The following is a 16,686-nucleotide window of genomic DNA, read 5'->3' on the forward strand; positions in this document are numbered from 1 at the left end:
AGTTTTACAACTGTCAAATAAAAGTATGCACTCCACAACTCAGATTAGAACACCCCCTACAATACCTCTCAAAAAGAATAAATCTTTGTCTTCAGGAAGCTTAAAGTGACTCCATCAATTAACGCCTCTTCTACTGGTTCCCAAGCAGCTTTTACATATACAGATTAACCAACTGCTCAGAAATTAAATAGATAAGGTTTAGGGAGGAGTAAGGAGGGGCTTAGGGAGGGCTAAAGAGAGGTTTAGGGAAGGACATGCACCACCCACAAAAGAGTGAGCCCATTCCTATTTACGGGATACTGCAATCTCTGTACTGACATCTTTTTATTTCTAATTGTAAACATTTACTTCCTGTTTGTCAGTATGGTGCATTGTGGTGATTGTGGTTCACTTCTACCAAAAACTTACAAACATTTAAGTTTGTAAATAAAAAAGAGAAAATAAACTTTTAGTGTGCATGTGTTACTTGAGTGCATTAATAAAACAAATAATATAATTGGCCATACATGCTTTATGTCCATTTATGATTCTATACAAGTTCCGTTCAAGCTCTCTAGTGAGCATTCATAGTATTTGTTCACAAGTCACAAATATCAGTTTGTTCATTTTCATGATCGTATGATTCCTTTTGGTTTTGAATTATACCATTTTAGATTTCTTTTGCTTTTTCACATTCATTTTTCCTCTTTAGTGAGTACTTGCTTGTTTTATACTAAAATAACTGTTCAAAATGTTTTTCTTTTGTTCAATTACAGGTGTACATAAAGTTCCTCATTTTGATTTAAACCTCTAGGGATCCAGAGATCTGAATGTTACAATATGGCGGGATTGTTTTTGTCTCAGAGTTCTTATAAGGTCTCCTCCTCTCTCGGATTGTGTTATTTGTTCCAGGGCACAGTATTTCAATAACTCCCATTTTCCTTTGTGATATTTCTCCATATGTTTCGCAATAGCGTTTGACCGATCTTGGTGTATGGTGGCTCGAACGTGTTCCAGGATTCTCTTTTTCACTTCAAAGATGGTACTCCCTATGTAGCGTTTTTTACAAGGACACTCTACTAAATATACTACATGGGTGCTTTTGCATGTCAGATGTTGCTTGATTTTCCATTTTATTCCCTTGTCAATATTGATCTCTCTTGTTGGTAATGCAATTTTGCACACTTTACATTGTTTACAAGGCCAAAAGCCTTCCCGCGGAAGCCAAGTTGTTATTGGTGCTTCCTGGAATTGACTGAAGAATCTTATTACCTATATTTTTCGCTCGGCGATATGTTATATTGGGATGGTCACCAATTAATTTTGACAGAGTAGGATCTAATTTAAGATTCCCCAATGTTTTCTGATTATTGCAGTTAGCTTTTTTTTCTCCGCACAATGAGTGGTTATTAATCTTATTGTTGTTGTATCCGATTATTTTATCTTTGATGGTTTCTGCAAGATTTCTTTTCGTTTTTGGTTCATCACTTTTTGCAGACCTTTTTTAATGATCTTTTTTGGATATTTTCGTTTGAGGAATCGATCTTCTGCTAGTTGACTGTGTTTTAAAAATTCTGTGTCCTCTGAGCAGTTTCTTCGCAGTCTTAAAAATTCCCCATACGAGATACTCCACTTCAGAGATTCACTGTGGAAACTTTCTCCATTAAGTGTTGCATTTGTTGCTGTATGTTTTCTGTGCAAAGTTGTTTGAATGGAGTTATTTTCCACATACATTTCTGTATCTAGAAATACCACTCGTTTTGGATTGATTTCAAAGGTGAACTTCAATTTCATTGGGCTATTGTTCAATCTGTCAAAATAGATATTAAATTCAACTTCTGTACCATTCTATATAATAAAAAGGTAGTCTATAAACCGGAGCCATAGAACGACTTTTTCACGAAATTCATAATTTTCTGTGTTCCATGCCACTCTTTGATCAAACCAACCCATGGTCAAATTTGCATAGTTGGGAGAAAATGAGAAGCCCATGGCGCATCCCTTTACTTGTTTAAAGATTTGTTTACTGAAGAGAAAGATGTTATTATTTAGACATAGGGAGATCATTTCATTCAGCATGGTGTTATGTTATTTATATTTTATGTTTCTATTTCCCAAGAAGAATTTACAAGCTTGAGTTCCAATGGAGTGTTCAATGTTGGTATATAATGAAACTACATCCATTGTTACCAATTTGTAAGATGGTAGCCATGTGATTTCCTCCAATCATCTCAGAAGATCTGTCGTGTCTTTTAGATATGAGTTGAGGTCTTTTACTAGAGGTGAGAGGAAGCGGTCAATATAATCAGAAATGGGTTCCAACAGTGAATTGTTTGCAGACACTATTGGTCTTCCCGGTGGGTTTTCTTTATTTTTGTGAACTTTGGGAAGACAATAAAAGGTTGGTAGTGTTGTATGTTTTTTATTTAGGTATCGTTGTTCATCATCATTGATTAGACCGTTTTGATACCACTTCTGTAGATATGTTAATTTGTCCTGAATTTCTTTGGTTGGATCCCTTGACAGTAGATGGTAACATTCCTGATCCATTAGTTGTCTGCTAAGTTATGTATGTATTATTTTTTTTATACATTTATTTTTCAATAAACTACGTATTAAAATGTTTTAATTTTTTTTTAATGGTTTTTCACCGTGCGCTCACGGTGCGCGCACCCTCGCGATTTAAAAAAAAAAAAATTAAATGTTTTTTTCTGCCTTCGGGGTCGTTCAGGGACCCCCTGACAAAGGCTAGGGGGTCAGGAACTCTCTACCCTGCCCCCTTTTCACGTTCGCCACCTTCCTTTTCCACTCTCGCACTGAAAACAAACAAAATGGCGGCCGACACTTCCTGATTTCGACCGATTCGAACGTTGACTGACATGTAACAACCAATCAGAATTACGCTCGCGCACGTTAGGGTGCACGCACGGTGCCCGCACGCTATAGATATGTAAGTGCTTTTTACTGCAATTTTCTCTGGAACTACTGAACAGATTGACTCCATATATGCAAAAGGCACTTCCCTGACCTGAGGACTACCTCTCTGCCAAATTTCAAGTAATTCTGTTCTGTACCTTCGACTAAAGGTCCTATGGGAAAATGCATGGGGAAAACGCGTTTTGGGACCCCCCTTTTTTCTCGGCCCCCGCTTGATGAATTCCCCCCCCCCCCCCCCCCCCTGAGACTTTCAGGGTAGGAGCTGAGCGGAGCGCCCCATTAGTTTTGAAAATTTCGCGAAGATTCGTCAACCGGCGCCAAAGTTATTCAAAATAGAATTTTGAGATTTCCTATGGAAACACGGTCCTAACTAGAACTGGATTGCAGATTGTAGATTATATTTATATATATAAATATATCTCTTTTAGTAGTTTTTACTACAGAATAAATAAATATAAACATTTTACTTTAGGTGGGCTTTATGATAAATATTTTAAAAATAAATTTGATTAATATCTTTAAATTAATGAAATACTTAATTCAAAATGGAGTTAATAGTACTGTAGCATTTTTATTGTTCTATATTCATAATATATAAAACGATTTTACATTAAGATTTAACATAAAAATGATAGTAATTGTTTTTTTTTAAGTTTAATAATCTTTTATAAATTACAATAGTGTGACCTCGGCCCCATGGTAGAGACATTCATCTATGAGGGAAAAGTTACTGGTAGTAAATTCCACTTTACCCCCTGTTTCAGGGAGTGGAGACATACAAGTCTACAGTTTGTAGTAAACTTACACTTGAAAGTGCTGAATATTACAATTTACTGGTGTAGTTTCCTCACACATAAATCTACTTTTGTGAATAGCTCAAAATTGTTTTAGGAAGGCTTGCGCTGAATACAGAGCTGGACCAAGAATGAATCACAGACCCTAATGAAAGTAATGAGCAATGATAGCCTTTTGCCTGATCACACACCTATCTGACTTTCTCAGCAAAGATCATAAATCCAAACTCATTCAAACTATATATCATTAAAAACACAAAAGCTTACACACTTAACAGACTCAATGGGAGTTGCCTCTACTCACCTGTGAAAAACAGCTAAACATTCCTGGCAAACGCACGTATGGCTATCGAATGGAAAGAGGACATCGCCTTCTTTACAGAGCTCACACATGAAGCCTTTGGCCTGGCATCGCTGTAAGGGCAAACAAAAACAGAAAATAAGGCGAAGCATGAGAAATATTCTGGTGATAGTGATATGGTCTAGAGGACCATATTCATTGTAAAGCACACAAGTCAAGCAAATTTGGAAACAAAAAACAGAAAAGTCTTAACGCAACCTCACTTTGCAGCGTTTACTTTTTTGTACATACTTGATCATGCCAAAAAGTGCTCATGGGGGGGAGGGGAGGGGGGGGGGGAGGGAGGGGTGGAAGAGTCAATTTAATGCTATTTAAAGGTAAACAATTTTTTTAAATTGAAGAAGCCATAAAAGTGATGTGTGGAATACTTGCAAAAGTCTCAGCTACTGGCAATCGCTTGGGTCGCATTGCAGTCCAACATTTTTTGCCCATGATGCCACTGCAGGCAGAAACCAGTTATATGCACATTAGTCTAGGCCCTCCTCTAAAAAGAACAGCCCAGGCAAACAGCGAGGTCAGGTTCTCTCCAAACAGGAACAGAAGCAAATCCCAGACCAGTTTTGGACTAGTTAAGCCTCATCAGTGAACTATAGACTAAGGTATTAACTGAAACCTTTGGCACAACAGGTGCGCTTAGGATTTCATATGGAGAAAACAAAGGTGAGAGTGGCACAGTGGGTAAAAAACAATGGACCAGAATGCCAGCGGCTGAAATTAAGTTAAGCATTCCATACACCATCTTAGTTGTTAGTTGCTACTGGAGCGATGGTACACTGCAGCCCTCCATTCTTCAAAGAAAGGAAAATGTATTGACAAAATCACTTTTACGCACCGCTTACCAAAGTATCAATCCTATAATGAATCTAGGCAGCAAACGCCCTACAACTAATAGGCAAAACAGAAAGTAGCCACAGCCCAGTCAATATATGAAACGCAACCAACAGAGACAGATGATAAACATTAAAATTGTAAAAAAAATTAAATAAAAAAAGGCAGCAAATAAATTACACAAAGCTTGAAGTATAAGGGAAAAGGAAAATGTTACTTACGCAGCAACCATCTATTTGTAGCTTTTAGTGCAGTAGATTCACATGCTTTGCATAATCTTGACATTTAGGGCTCAATTCTGATGTCGTTAGGAAGGCCAGACGAGTTCCGGAATGTGCAAATCCGATTTGAATCGTCCCCCGTTCCGAACGACCAAATATGATGCGAAGATCTCGTCCGCGCCAACCGAATTGTTTCCGAATCCGACTCGTTCCGAGCTGAGTCGGTATACAGGCTCCCATTAAGTTCAATGGGAGTCTGAGCGAACCGAGTCAGTCAGCATATGGCTGCATTGTACTCATTCAGTCGGACTCGCATAGCACGATTCATGAGGAAAGCCCTCCAAATCCGAGTCGTACGGAGGGCTTTCCTAGCGAGATCGGAATCGAGTCCTTAGTGTTGGAAGTGGATTTTTCTAAGTTGTTTTCCATCAAAGAAGTCTTTGACTATCCAGATATCTTGTTACTCCTCCCATAACCCACGATGTACCAGGACAAAGACTCCACCTCAGATTGTTTTCCCCCAGCAGGTGAGTATTTTAAGTGTAGTGTAGTGAAGGTAGATAGAATATATGCACTGTACACTGGGAGTACCAACAGTTAATGTGAAAAAGTCTGAATTATCGCTTGCCTTCGGGGAGGCGGGAGGGTATCTGTGAACTTATAGCATTATAAGCTACACATAGATGGTTAAGGGTTAAGTTACATTTTCCATTTGTAGCATGTGTTGTTGTAGTTATATGCTTTGCATAAATTATAGAGCAGCACATCCTATAAGCAGTAACTAGCGAGCAGAGGGCGATGTCTGAAACATGGCCCTTCAGACAGGTAGGCCGAAAAAAGCGTGTTGAGAACCTTGATCGGCCACACAGTAATGCTTACTAAACATATGATTTCAACCATGTAGCTGCTTGGCAGATGTCTGCTAAAGGAACGTGCCATTGTTACTGCATGTAATGTACTATCTGCTTTAGCACAACACATTTAAGTTCACTTGGCAGACAGCTGAGGTGTAATGTCAGACTTAAAATGTAAACCCTGTTGCTGTGTCAGGTTTGCAGAAATCATCATAGGGAGTTGAGTCCAGGATGCGGTCTACCTAGCCCTAATATTACTGGAACTTAATTGAGCCATGGGCTTGAACCATGGAAAGAAAGAGGGGAGAGTGAGCCTCAGAACACACCAGAGTTTAAGGAGGCCGCCTTAACCTGGAGAAGCAGGAGCAGTGCCAAAGACAACTTCACTATTTATGACTCATTGTTTAGTGTGCCTCTATTGGCCACTAAGCCATCTTACATTACACATATTAGTGTTCCAATAAATGACTGGGAGCAAATACAACCTGGAACATTACACACCTAAGACAGGAACTGGTTTGGGACTTTTGATCTTATCTCACTAATTTAATCCCAGACAGCATGTCTAAAATGATGACATGTTTCCAAAAAACATGAGGTTAATGGGATTGAAATAATGAATCAAGGGGAAAACACTGGATTTCGGAATAGTAATTTCAAGGGAGTCAATACTTACTTAAAACCAATCACTCAAAGCTCAGCAAGGAAAAACAATGAAATAATAAACAATCTCTGATTGCTTTGCGGCATTGAACTTTCCATCAAGACAAGGGGGCTGATTGTGACACTATCATTACAAATTCTTATTTCAACAACAAAATTACAGTAGTTGTACGAATAAATAACACTGCTACACTTCAATGTATGATTGCACATGATATCAACTGATTTCGACTTGGAACAGATTTATACAAGAGACTCAACACCAACTGATATATACAGCACTAGTCTCAGATTTAAATGACACATACACCGTCCTAGGTTATTACATGAACTAGATACACTATTGCCAGTGCAAGCAATATTGAAAACCCAATTACACACTTAACAGGACATACAGACTAATTATGCACAAATAGGTAAAGATGACAATAACAAGGGTGATGCCTCTCCTCCATCCTATCTCGTCTTGAGAGCAATGATTGTAACACAAATATCAGATAAAACACTAAAACAGTCAACACAACAGCAAGTCAAGAAATATTACTAAAGGATATTTCTCTAGAAATGAAAGCTATTTAGGAAGAAAAATCAAAATAAAGAATCAGATAAACGTACAGAATACTAAACTTCAAATTATTTTGCATAATGATGATATCATTGACCAGACTGAGCTCCTACCTTGTAAAATAGCAACACAGATTAAAAAAACAAAGTCATTAGAAATCAAGCTTTAAAATATGTTGGTAACAGGACATCAATCACTAATGAGGAGTTTATAAAAATGTGAATATTCATGCAAAACAAACAGGCAACACATTAAAACCAGAAAGGAATGGTCTAACAATGTACACAAACATATAAAACTGAAGACAAAGAAAACATAATACCAAATACACTGACTGGCACTCTAACCACTAATGGAGAAACAGTGGAAGAACTAAATGTACTCAATTTGGACACTAATGAAATAATGTAAGATTAATCCTCCAAGTCAACTGCCAAAGCTACAACCCCTGAAGAACTAGATGGCAATTTTCAATGGTATAGCAGCAAACACAGACTAAAAAACTTAGCAGATTAAACAAAAGGTTGGGTAAAAAAAAATAGTCCTGCTAATAGATCTGCTGACCCAGAACTAAAATTATTTCCAATCTTCAGGGGAAAAAAGACGCAAACAGCTGAAAAATAGAACATTTGCACAACAAGACTGCAAAAAACAAAGTAACCAACAAACCAGTTAGTACATTAACAGATGATTTGAGAAAGTCACCGGATAACAATGATAATATCATAGTTTTCTTAATAGTAACAAACCATCACAAGTACTATTAGTCATAATACAAAATAAAAAATGACAGGGACAGATAAAAAAAAAAGAAGCACCTATTGTAAAGCAACAAATAAGGATAACAATATGAAACAGGAAGTTGGTAATGGACGATAGAAATGAATTCAGTAGTAATAAACTATTGCAAAGAATAGCAAATGCTGTTGGAATAAAGATAAGGAAGATAGATGCACAGTAAAATAATGAACACAGGAAGCCTAAATGAGGCAGTTAAAATAAGGAAGGCTGAACACCATTGAAAATCCAACTTTTCACTTATTGCAGAAACGATCCACATTAACAGAAACACAATCACAAGGGTGTAAGTCACCATCAAGAAAATAAAAACATGGAACATATGACAGTTGATTTCTGTCCTATTCACCAATCATAAGGGCATAATGGCATACTAAAAGAACCGGTACACTCATATCCAATATAGTGGAAAAGTTAAAACTATTACTGACAAATTGCCGAAACCAAAGAGATCTGTACTATGCCCAAGAACAGAAGAATTATAATCAGAAGGTGTGAAGATGGTATATATCCAAAGAGACCTGTATAGCTCTTGATAGTTCATTAAAACCCAAACAAAAGATTCCATCTCTATCAGCGTGTGAATCAAAGATCTTTATAAAATCCTCAAAATCGTTTTCAAGCTCTTGTGTAGTCAATTGAAAAACACTGCTAATTAACATCTTCAATTTCCTAGGATCCTCCTTAGACTCAAATGAAAAGCCCCACGGAGAAATTGCTAACACAACAAAAAGAACAGGTAATATAAAGTGTAATGACAGGAGGAAATTATAATAGATTCAAAATTCACCCCGCACATACTAAGAGATCTAGAAATCAACCAACTGAAAAGTGATTTGAAAAAGAATATCCTGGATACAACAGTAAGAAAATAACAAGGACTATGGAGTGACCTGCAGGAAGCTATAAACTAAAGATATGCACAAATTCTGGCCCCTAATAGAATTTGGCATGTCAAGATACAGGAAACAAGCTGACTAGCATAAAATATATAAAGAACAAGAAGCTTTAGCTTCCCAATTATATAGACTGGAAGAGTTCCCTCAGATAAGCTAGCATATAATGCAAACTCTGAACAATATATTTTTAGGGAGCAAGCAACAGTGCATTTAATAAGAGGACGTACAACTTATCAATCAATCCCCACCTAATGGCATTCTCATCACAGTAATAAAAATTGAGTTAGCCAACTGGAGTAACACATTAACAGGGCTGTGCTATACCATGCTTGCTACTGGCTAGATATTTCCTGGAAAGGATCTATTCTGCAGTCAATAGATAAAAGGGGACCAAGATCGGATCTCATAAGCTACAGTCTGACTGCCCAGCCAGATGCCAATGGAAAAATCTTCACTACATGTCTCTTAAACACAATAACAAAATAGGCTACAGATAGGAAAACAAAATTTCACCAGACAGGTTTTAGCTCATGCTTCTCAACAGTTGATAACATCTTGGCGGTCATTCTAATGGCAAACCAAGCACTGAAAATCAAGAAGAAGAAATTGTACATCAGTTACATAGATCTGTCAACCATTTTTAGGTCTTGCGCGGCGTTGCAGGGCAGAGCCCTGTTCTGCCTCCGCGAGAGGTTTTGTAAGAGAGGACTTTCAAAGAGGGCTTTAAGCCCCACCCCTCATTTCCATTGGCTGGCGTTACCGTTTATGCTAAACGGTGGCCTGCCATTGGAAATTAGGGGTTTCTGTTCACGCCCTTTCTCTCTGAGCCAGACTGGCTCATCTGCTTTGCTGCTGTCGCAAAGCAGTTTCTTCTCTTTATGGGGCGAAACACATGGCCCCATAAAGATAAGAGATCCCCTCCCATGCTCCCGCCTCTGCCTGTCCCTGGCATGGGATGGGCCGCAGCTGGGGCGCTTTGCAGAACAGACACAAACTTTTAACTCAGGACTTAGTTCAAGTTTTCTTCCCGTGCGTCTTGTTCTGACAGTTCACTGCCCCTTGGATTCAACATTTTGCTCTGTACTCTCTGGTTTCTTAGCAAGTCAGCCCCACCTCACCACTAGAAAATGCCAGGAATGCTTCTCTTTCCACAGCTCTTCGCACTGCTTGCTTTTAGTAAATGAACCGGCTTGTTTCTTTACTGTCTGCAAATGCAGATTTTCCTGCCACTGGATCAACACTTTTAAAATACACCTCTAAGTCATGTTTTACACCCCACAGCTGAACATCACACGTTTGTTGTTCTCAAAAGCTGTTCATGTTCTGCAAAATGTAAGGGACACATATTAAATCCTTAATGATAATTTTGCCCTAGACCCTTCAAAATTGTGTCTTGGTGCTCAAGAGAGTTAAGGAGGAACTGTTACGTTATTTTCAGTGGGTTGGATTTGTGTTCCACTCGAAGTTTTCATACCCATTTTGCAGGAGCCACTTGTCTGCCTTTGCATTCAAGAGCTATGGATTGTGATCCCTGCTGCCACACGCCATGTGATCTTGACCAAATCAAGCTATTTCCATGTGCTTACGTTCCCATGTCAACATAAACAACGTACAAAAAACCCCTAAGCTTTTTTTATATATATAATTTAGCGGCCCCGCTTGCGTGGTTTGTTTTCACCCGATGTGTTCTCTAACATATATGTTCTTTCCTTCTTCCCGAATGCTTCCTCCGCCTTTATTATTTATTTCGTCTTCATACCCATTTTGCGACAGGAGCCACTTGTCTGCCTTTGCATTCAGGAGCTATGGATTGTGATCTCTGCTGCCACACGCCGTGTGATCTTGGCCAAATCAAGTAATTTCCATGTGCTTCCGTTCCCATGTCAATATGAACAGCGTACAAAAACACGCACAAAAACCCTAAGCTTTTTTTATATATATATGTATATATATAACTGGACATTATTCCACTTTGCCCAGCCCATTTTATTGCTGTATATGGAATATGCTACTTACCAGTATGCATCTGTTCTTGGCATGTAGAGCTGCAGATCTATACACTTGTGCATAGATCGCCAGCTGGTGTTGGGCCCGGATGTTTGCAGTTGTTTTTCCTCTTGGAAAGTCTTCGGAAGTCACGAGGTCGGTGACTCCTCCTTTGGATCGTATTGCGCATGGGCTTCGGCTCCATCCTCAGATTGTTTTTCGCCAACAGGGAAAGATGGAGCATAGTAATAACAGGAAAGATGCCCATGTGTGTTGTATCTAAATAAGATGAACTGGAACAGATAAAGGTAGCCGGGGAGGCTAGTGGGCGTGTGTAGATCTGCAGCTCTACATGCCAAGAAAAGATGCATACTGGTAAGTAGCATATTCCGTTCGAGCTGCAGATTACACACTTGTGCATAGATTATATATCAGTACCCACCCTTAGCGGCGACCACCCGTATCTGTGGCAGTGGTTTGAAATAATGTTTTGAGTACAGCCTGGCCCACACTAGCTTGTTGCTTAGTTTGCACATCTACACAACAGTGTTTAGTGAAAGTGTGCGGTGTTGACCATGTAGCTGCTCTGCAGATATCATCTAATGGGATGTTCTCTAAAAATGCCATTGAAGCCCCTATTTTGCGTGTAGAGTGGGCTTTAGGGGGAACGGAAAGCGTTCGTTTTGCTTTGTGGTAGCAAATCTGAATGCATTTGACAATCCACCTAGCTATTCCCGACTTGGAGATGGGGTTGGCCTTGTGTGGTGGAGAGAAAGAGACAAACAGCTGTTTGGTCTTGCGGAAAGGTTGTGTTCTCTGTATGTAGTAGAGTAAGGCTCTTTTGACATCTAGTGTGTGAAGAGCTCTTTCTGCAATGGTTTGTGGTTGCGAGAAGAAAACTGGTAGTTCTACCGCTTGGTTTATGTGAAAGGGAGAAATGACTTTAGGGAGAAATTTTGGGTTGGTACGGAGAACAACCTTGTTATGGTGCATTTGCAGAAAAGGTTCTTGAATGGTAAGTGCTTGTATCTCACTGACCCTTCTGAGGGAAGGGATGGTTACAAGAAAAGCGGTTTTCCATGTTAGGAATTGGAGTTCACATTTGTGCAGAGGTTCGAAGGGAGGCCCCATTAGTCTGGTGAGAACGATGTTTAGGTTCCACACAGGTGAGAGTGGCAGTCTGGGTGGAATTATCCTTTTAAGTCCTTCCATGAAGGCTTTAATGGCAGGTACTCTAAAAAGTGATAGATGTTGCCTGTTTTGCAGATAAGCTGCTATGGCTGTGAGGTGCAGTCTAATAGACGTATAGGCTAGATTGCATCTTTGCAGGTGTTGTAAATAGCCTATGATGTGTTGAATGGACACATCTAGGGGATTGATGGTATTGTTGTGACAGTAGACAACAAAACGTTTCCACTTGGCGGCCTAGCTTCTATGATGACGTTCATACAGTCAGGGGGAAGATCGAGGTAACCGAATTCTAGGATTTCAGGAGCCAGATCGCTAGGTTGAGCTGAGCTAGGTCCGGGTGTCTGATCTCTCCATGGTTCTGGGTTAGGAGGTGTGGAGAGAGGTGTAACTTTTGGTGCGGTACTACAGATAATTCCAGCAGTATGGCGTACCACGGTTGTCTGGCCCAAGTTGGAGCTACTAGTATGAGAGTGAGGGACTGTTGTTGTAGTTTGCGCACCACTAATGGAATGAGTGGGAGAGGCGGAAAAGCGTACGCAAATTTGCCTGACCAGTTCATCCATATCGCATTGCCTTTGGACAATGGGTGTGGATATCTGGCGGCGAAGCTTGGGCATTTGGTGTTTTCGTGGGTGGCGAAGAGGTCTATCTGTGGATGCCCCCACAGTTGAAAGTACGGGTGAAGAACTTGTGGATGTAGTTCCCACTCGTGGATCTGTTGTGTCTGTCTGCTGAGTAGATCGGCCATAGTGTTTTGGACTCCTGGGACATGTTGGGCCAGGAGAAAGATTTTCTGGGGTATGGCCCATCTCCATATACTCTGTGCCAGCTGAGAGAACTGTGGAGAGTGTGTGCGCCGCCTTGTTTTTGTATGTAGTACATGGCTGTCATGTTGTCTGTGCGGACTAGGACTGCCTTGCCTGAAATCTGTGTTTGGAAGGATTTCAGGGCTAAGAATATTGCTAGTAACTCCAGATGGTTGATGTGGAGTAACTTTTGTTGAGGTGTCCATCTGCCCTGCATGGTGTGATGTAACAGGTGAGCTCCCCAGCCGGAGAGTGATGCGTCCGTTGTAAGTATTATCTGAGGAACCGGGTCCAGGAACGGTCGCCCTTTGGAAAGGTTTTTGGTGGTCCACCACTGCAGAGAGCGATGGGTACGACAGTCTACCAACACCAGATCTGTTCATTGATCTTGGGCCTGGTTCCATTGGCGCGCTAAGCACTCTTGGAGAGGACGCATCTGGAGTCTTGCGTGAGGTACAATGAATATGCAAGAGGCCATCATCCCGATAAGTTGCATAAACACTCGAGCTGGAAGGGAGTGTTGTGCTATAAATTTTGCGTGTAGAGCCTGAATGCTTGTGATCCTGGCCGGACTGTGGTAGGCTAGCGCTTTTGAGGTGTCTATGGTGGCACCGAGGTATTGTTTTACGTGGGACGGTTGCAGATGGGACTTTGCGTGGTTCACCGTGAAGTCTAGTTGGTGAAGTAGCTGGATAGTGGCATGCGTGTGTTGTACACACTGGTTGTGTGAGCTGGCTTTTATTAGCCAGTCATCTAGGTATGGGAAGACATGGATGTGTGGTCTCCTGAGGTGTGCTGCCACGACTGCTAGGCACTTGGTGAATACCCGTGGTGCTGTTGTGACTCTGAATGGGAGTACCTTGAATTGGTAGTGTTGGTTGTCCACTACGAATCTGAGGAACTTCCTGTGAGCGCGGTGCACAGGAATGTGGAAATAAGCGTCTTTTAGGTCTAAAGTGGCCAGGAAGTCGTTTTGGGAGAGCAGAGGAAGTACCTGCTGAAGTGTCACCATGTGAAAATGGTCTGAGTGTATGTATGTGTTTAGGGGCCGGAGGTCTAGAATGGGCCGTAGAGTCTCGTCCCTTTTTGGTATGAGAAAATATAGGGAGTAAACCCCCAGATTTCGTTGGTTGGCAGGAACGTGTTCCATCGCCCCTTTTTGTAGGAGGGAGATTACCTCCTGCTTTAGTATTGCTAGATGGTCCTGTGACATTGGGCATTGTCTGGGTGGAATGTTTGGGGGGGTAGACATTAGCTCTGGGCAGTAGCTTGACCAAATTATTTGTGTCACCCATTCGTCTGAGGTGATGGTAGCCCAGACATGAAGGAAATTTTGGAGTCTGCCCCCGACCGGAGTGGGATGGTCTGGGGGCAACGGAGTGAAGTCATTGGGTAGGTGTGGAGGCAGAGCGGGCGGTGTTTGTTTTGCCTCTGCCTTTATTATTGTTGCCCCTGTAGCCGCCTCTTTGGTAACCCCTTGTGAAGGTGGATTGGGTAGGAGTTTTGTATGACGTGGAAGCGGTATCAGAGGAGTAGCCTCTGGATGTGCTCCGAAAGGAGGAACGGTGAAAGGAACGACTGGGAGGGTGTGATTGTAGGTCTCCCATAGATTTCGCCGTGTCGGTGTCTTTTTTCGTTTTTTCTATGGCCTCATCCACTTTTGGGCCAAACAGATGTTCCTGGTCAAAGGGATGGTTCAGGATGGAAGCTTGCACTTCTGGTTTGAATCCTGAGATCCTGAGCCAGGCATGGCGATGGAGGAGGACGCTAGTATTGATGGCCCTGGAGGCGGTGTCTGCTGCATCTAGGGCACAACGGATGGAGGTATTAGTGATGATTTTACCCTCCTGAATTAACTCGTTTGCCCTGTTTTTGTATTTGTCAGGGAGGTGTTGCATTATGGCTTCTAACTCGTCATAATGGGCCCGGTCATATCTAGCCAGTAACGCTTGTGTATTGGCGATACGCCATATGTTGGCAGCTTGTGATGCAGTGCACTTGCCGGATGCGTCCAAGAGTTTTGACTCCTTGTCAGGTGATGGTGCATCGCCTGACGCCTGGGAGTTGGCCCTCTTCCGTGCTGTGGACACTACCAGGGAATCTAGAGGGGCTGGCCCTCTGATGTAGGAGGGATCTGTAGGGGCGGCTTTGTATTTTTTGTTAATGCGCGGGTTAATAACCCTGGCTCTGACTGGGTCTTTAAAGACCTCTGGCGCATGTTTTACCACTCCTTTGAGCATGGGCAGTATGGAGGTGGCCCTATGCGTGGTGTTGAAAGTATCGAGGAGGAAATCCTCCTCCACAGGGTCGGTATGGAGATCTACTCCGTGATAGTGTGCAGCCCTCTGGAGTAGATGGTTGAACCCCAATGAGTCTTCTGGTGGGGATGGTCTCGAAGGATGGAGATCATCTTGTGGGACGTTAGAGATGTCGGGGATGTTATAGTCGTCCCATGGGTCTGGGGAGCCTGTGGGAGTGAGGTCTCCTGTAGGTAAATCATGGGGCACGTCCCCCATGTCATCATATGTGTCATGATCATCATCCGGAGGGGGTGTTGGAGAATGATGAGGGGGTGGAGAAGGTGGAGGGGGAGAAGGTGGAAGGGGTGGAAGAGGTGGGGAAGGCATTCTGAAAGGTGATGTAGCAGAGTCCTTGCTCTTTGGAGGTGGAGCTGGGGTAGGTTTTCCCAGCTGTCTCTTTTTGATGCTGAGCATCAAATGTCCGGTTTTGGGATCCTTGGTCAATGTCTTTTGCAAGGGATCCGGTGTAAAGAGTTCTTCTGAAGGTGGTTTATCCGTCGGCGCCGAAGGCGTCGGGCCGTTGGTTTTCTGGCTTTAGTGTCCTGTTTGGAAGTATGCGGCTTGGAAAGGGCTTTTTGTTTGGTCGGTGCTGAGATGGGTTTCGGCTTCAAGATTTCGGTGCCGGTGGCCTTGTGTTCTTTTGTCTGTTCCGGGGATGGAGTCGGTACCGAGGAGGTGGAACTGGGTTTCGGCACCGAGTGTTTCGGTATGGGGCTCGGTGCCGAAGAGGAGGCCATTTTCTTTTTCGGTGTCGGTGCGGAGGAGTGTTTGTCGGCACCGACGGTGGGCTGGCTCGAGCCCGAGCCGCCGGAAGGCTTAATCGGCTTCTTTACCGGTCCCGAAGTTGTGGTGTGGGAAGCAGTGTCTTTGGTCTTACCTAGGCCCGGAGGCGAAGGCGTGACCGAAGCCTTTTTCGGAGCCGGCGAGGGTGTTGGGGGGGGGGGGGGATTAAATTGGTACTCACGACCCTGTGTGCCGGAGTGATGTCCTCCACATCTGAATCGTCGACTTCGGAGGCGCTGACGAGGCCCTCGTCGGTGTCGTGTTCTTCTGGAGCGTCGACGCCCTCTCCGAAGATGTCATCTGGAATCGCCGCTGACGAGTGCGCCATGGTCCTTCTTGCTCTTCGGTCTCAAATTGTTTTCTTGGACCGGAAGGACTTGCACGCCGGGCAGTCTCGAGCCTCGTGTTCAGGGGAGAGGCAGAGATTACATACTTCGTGGAGATCGGTGTGGGGGAATTTGGACCCACATCGAGGGCACTTCTTGAAGGGAGTCCTTTCCATGAGCCAGGACCGGAGCTTGGGTAGGCCGGAAGGCTGGCGTCGACAACTGGAATCGAAGGTGTTGATCGATGAGAGCCGCGTCGAGTGTGGAGATCGCGATCGAAACAATACCACGAATTGGGTTGAGGATTGTGCGTCGATTAAACTGGAAACCTGTTCGGAACCGGAGCGCGAAGATCACATCCGAGCCCGATGGCGGAAAAAAACAATCTGAGGATG

At 42.5% G+C, this 16,686-nt stretch overlaps 1 protein-coding gene across 5 annotated transcripts in view; it reads right to left on the bottom strand.

The window, feature by feature from the left end:
- The window catches only part of DEF8 (differentially expressed in FDCP 8 homolog), a 192,817-nt gene that overhangs the window by 13,840 nt on the left and 162,291 nt on the right, over positions 1-16,686 (bottom strand). For all 5 annotated transcript variants that reach the window (XM_085639800.1, XM_085639802.1, XM_085639799.1 and 2 more), the window contains one exon: positions 4,015-4,124. In XM_085639800.1, the coding sequence (XP_085495926.1) occupies positions 4,015-4,124 (110 nt within the window). The remainder of the gene's footprint in view (positions 1-4,014; positions 4,125-16,686) is intronic.

This window comes from Triturus cristatus, chromosome 12 (genome assembly GCF_964204655.1).
Source record: "Triturus cristatus chromosome 12, aTriCri1.1, whole genome shotgun sequence".
In the NCBI taxonomy this organism is placed as follows: Eukaryota; Metazoa; Chordata; class Amphibia; order Caudata; family Salamandridae; genus Triturus; species Triturus cristatus.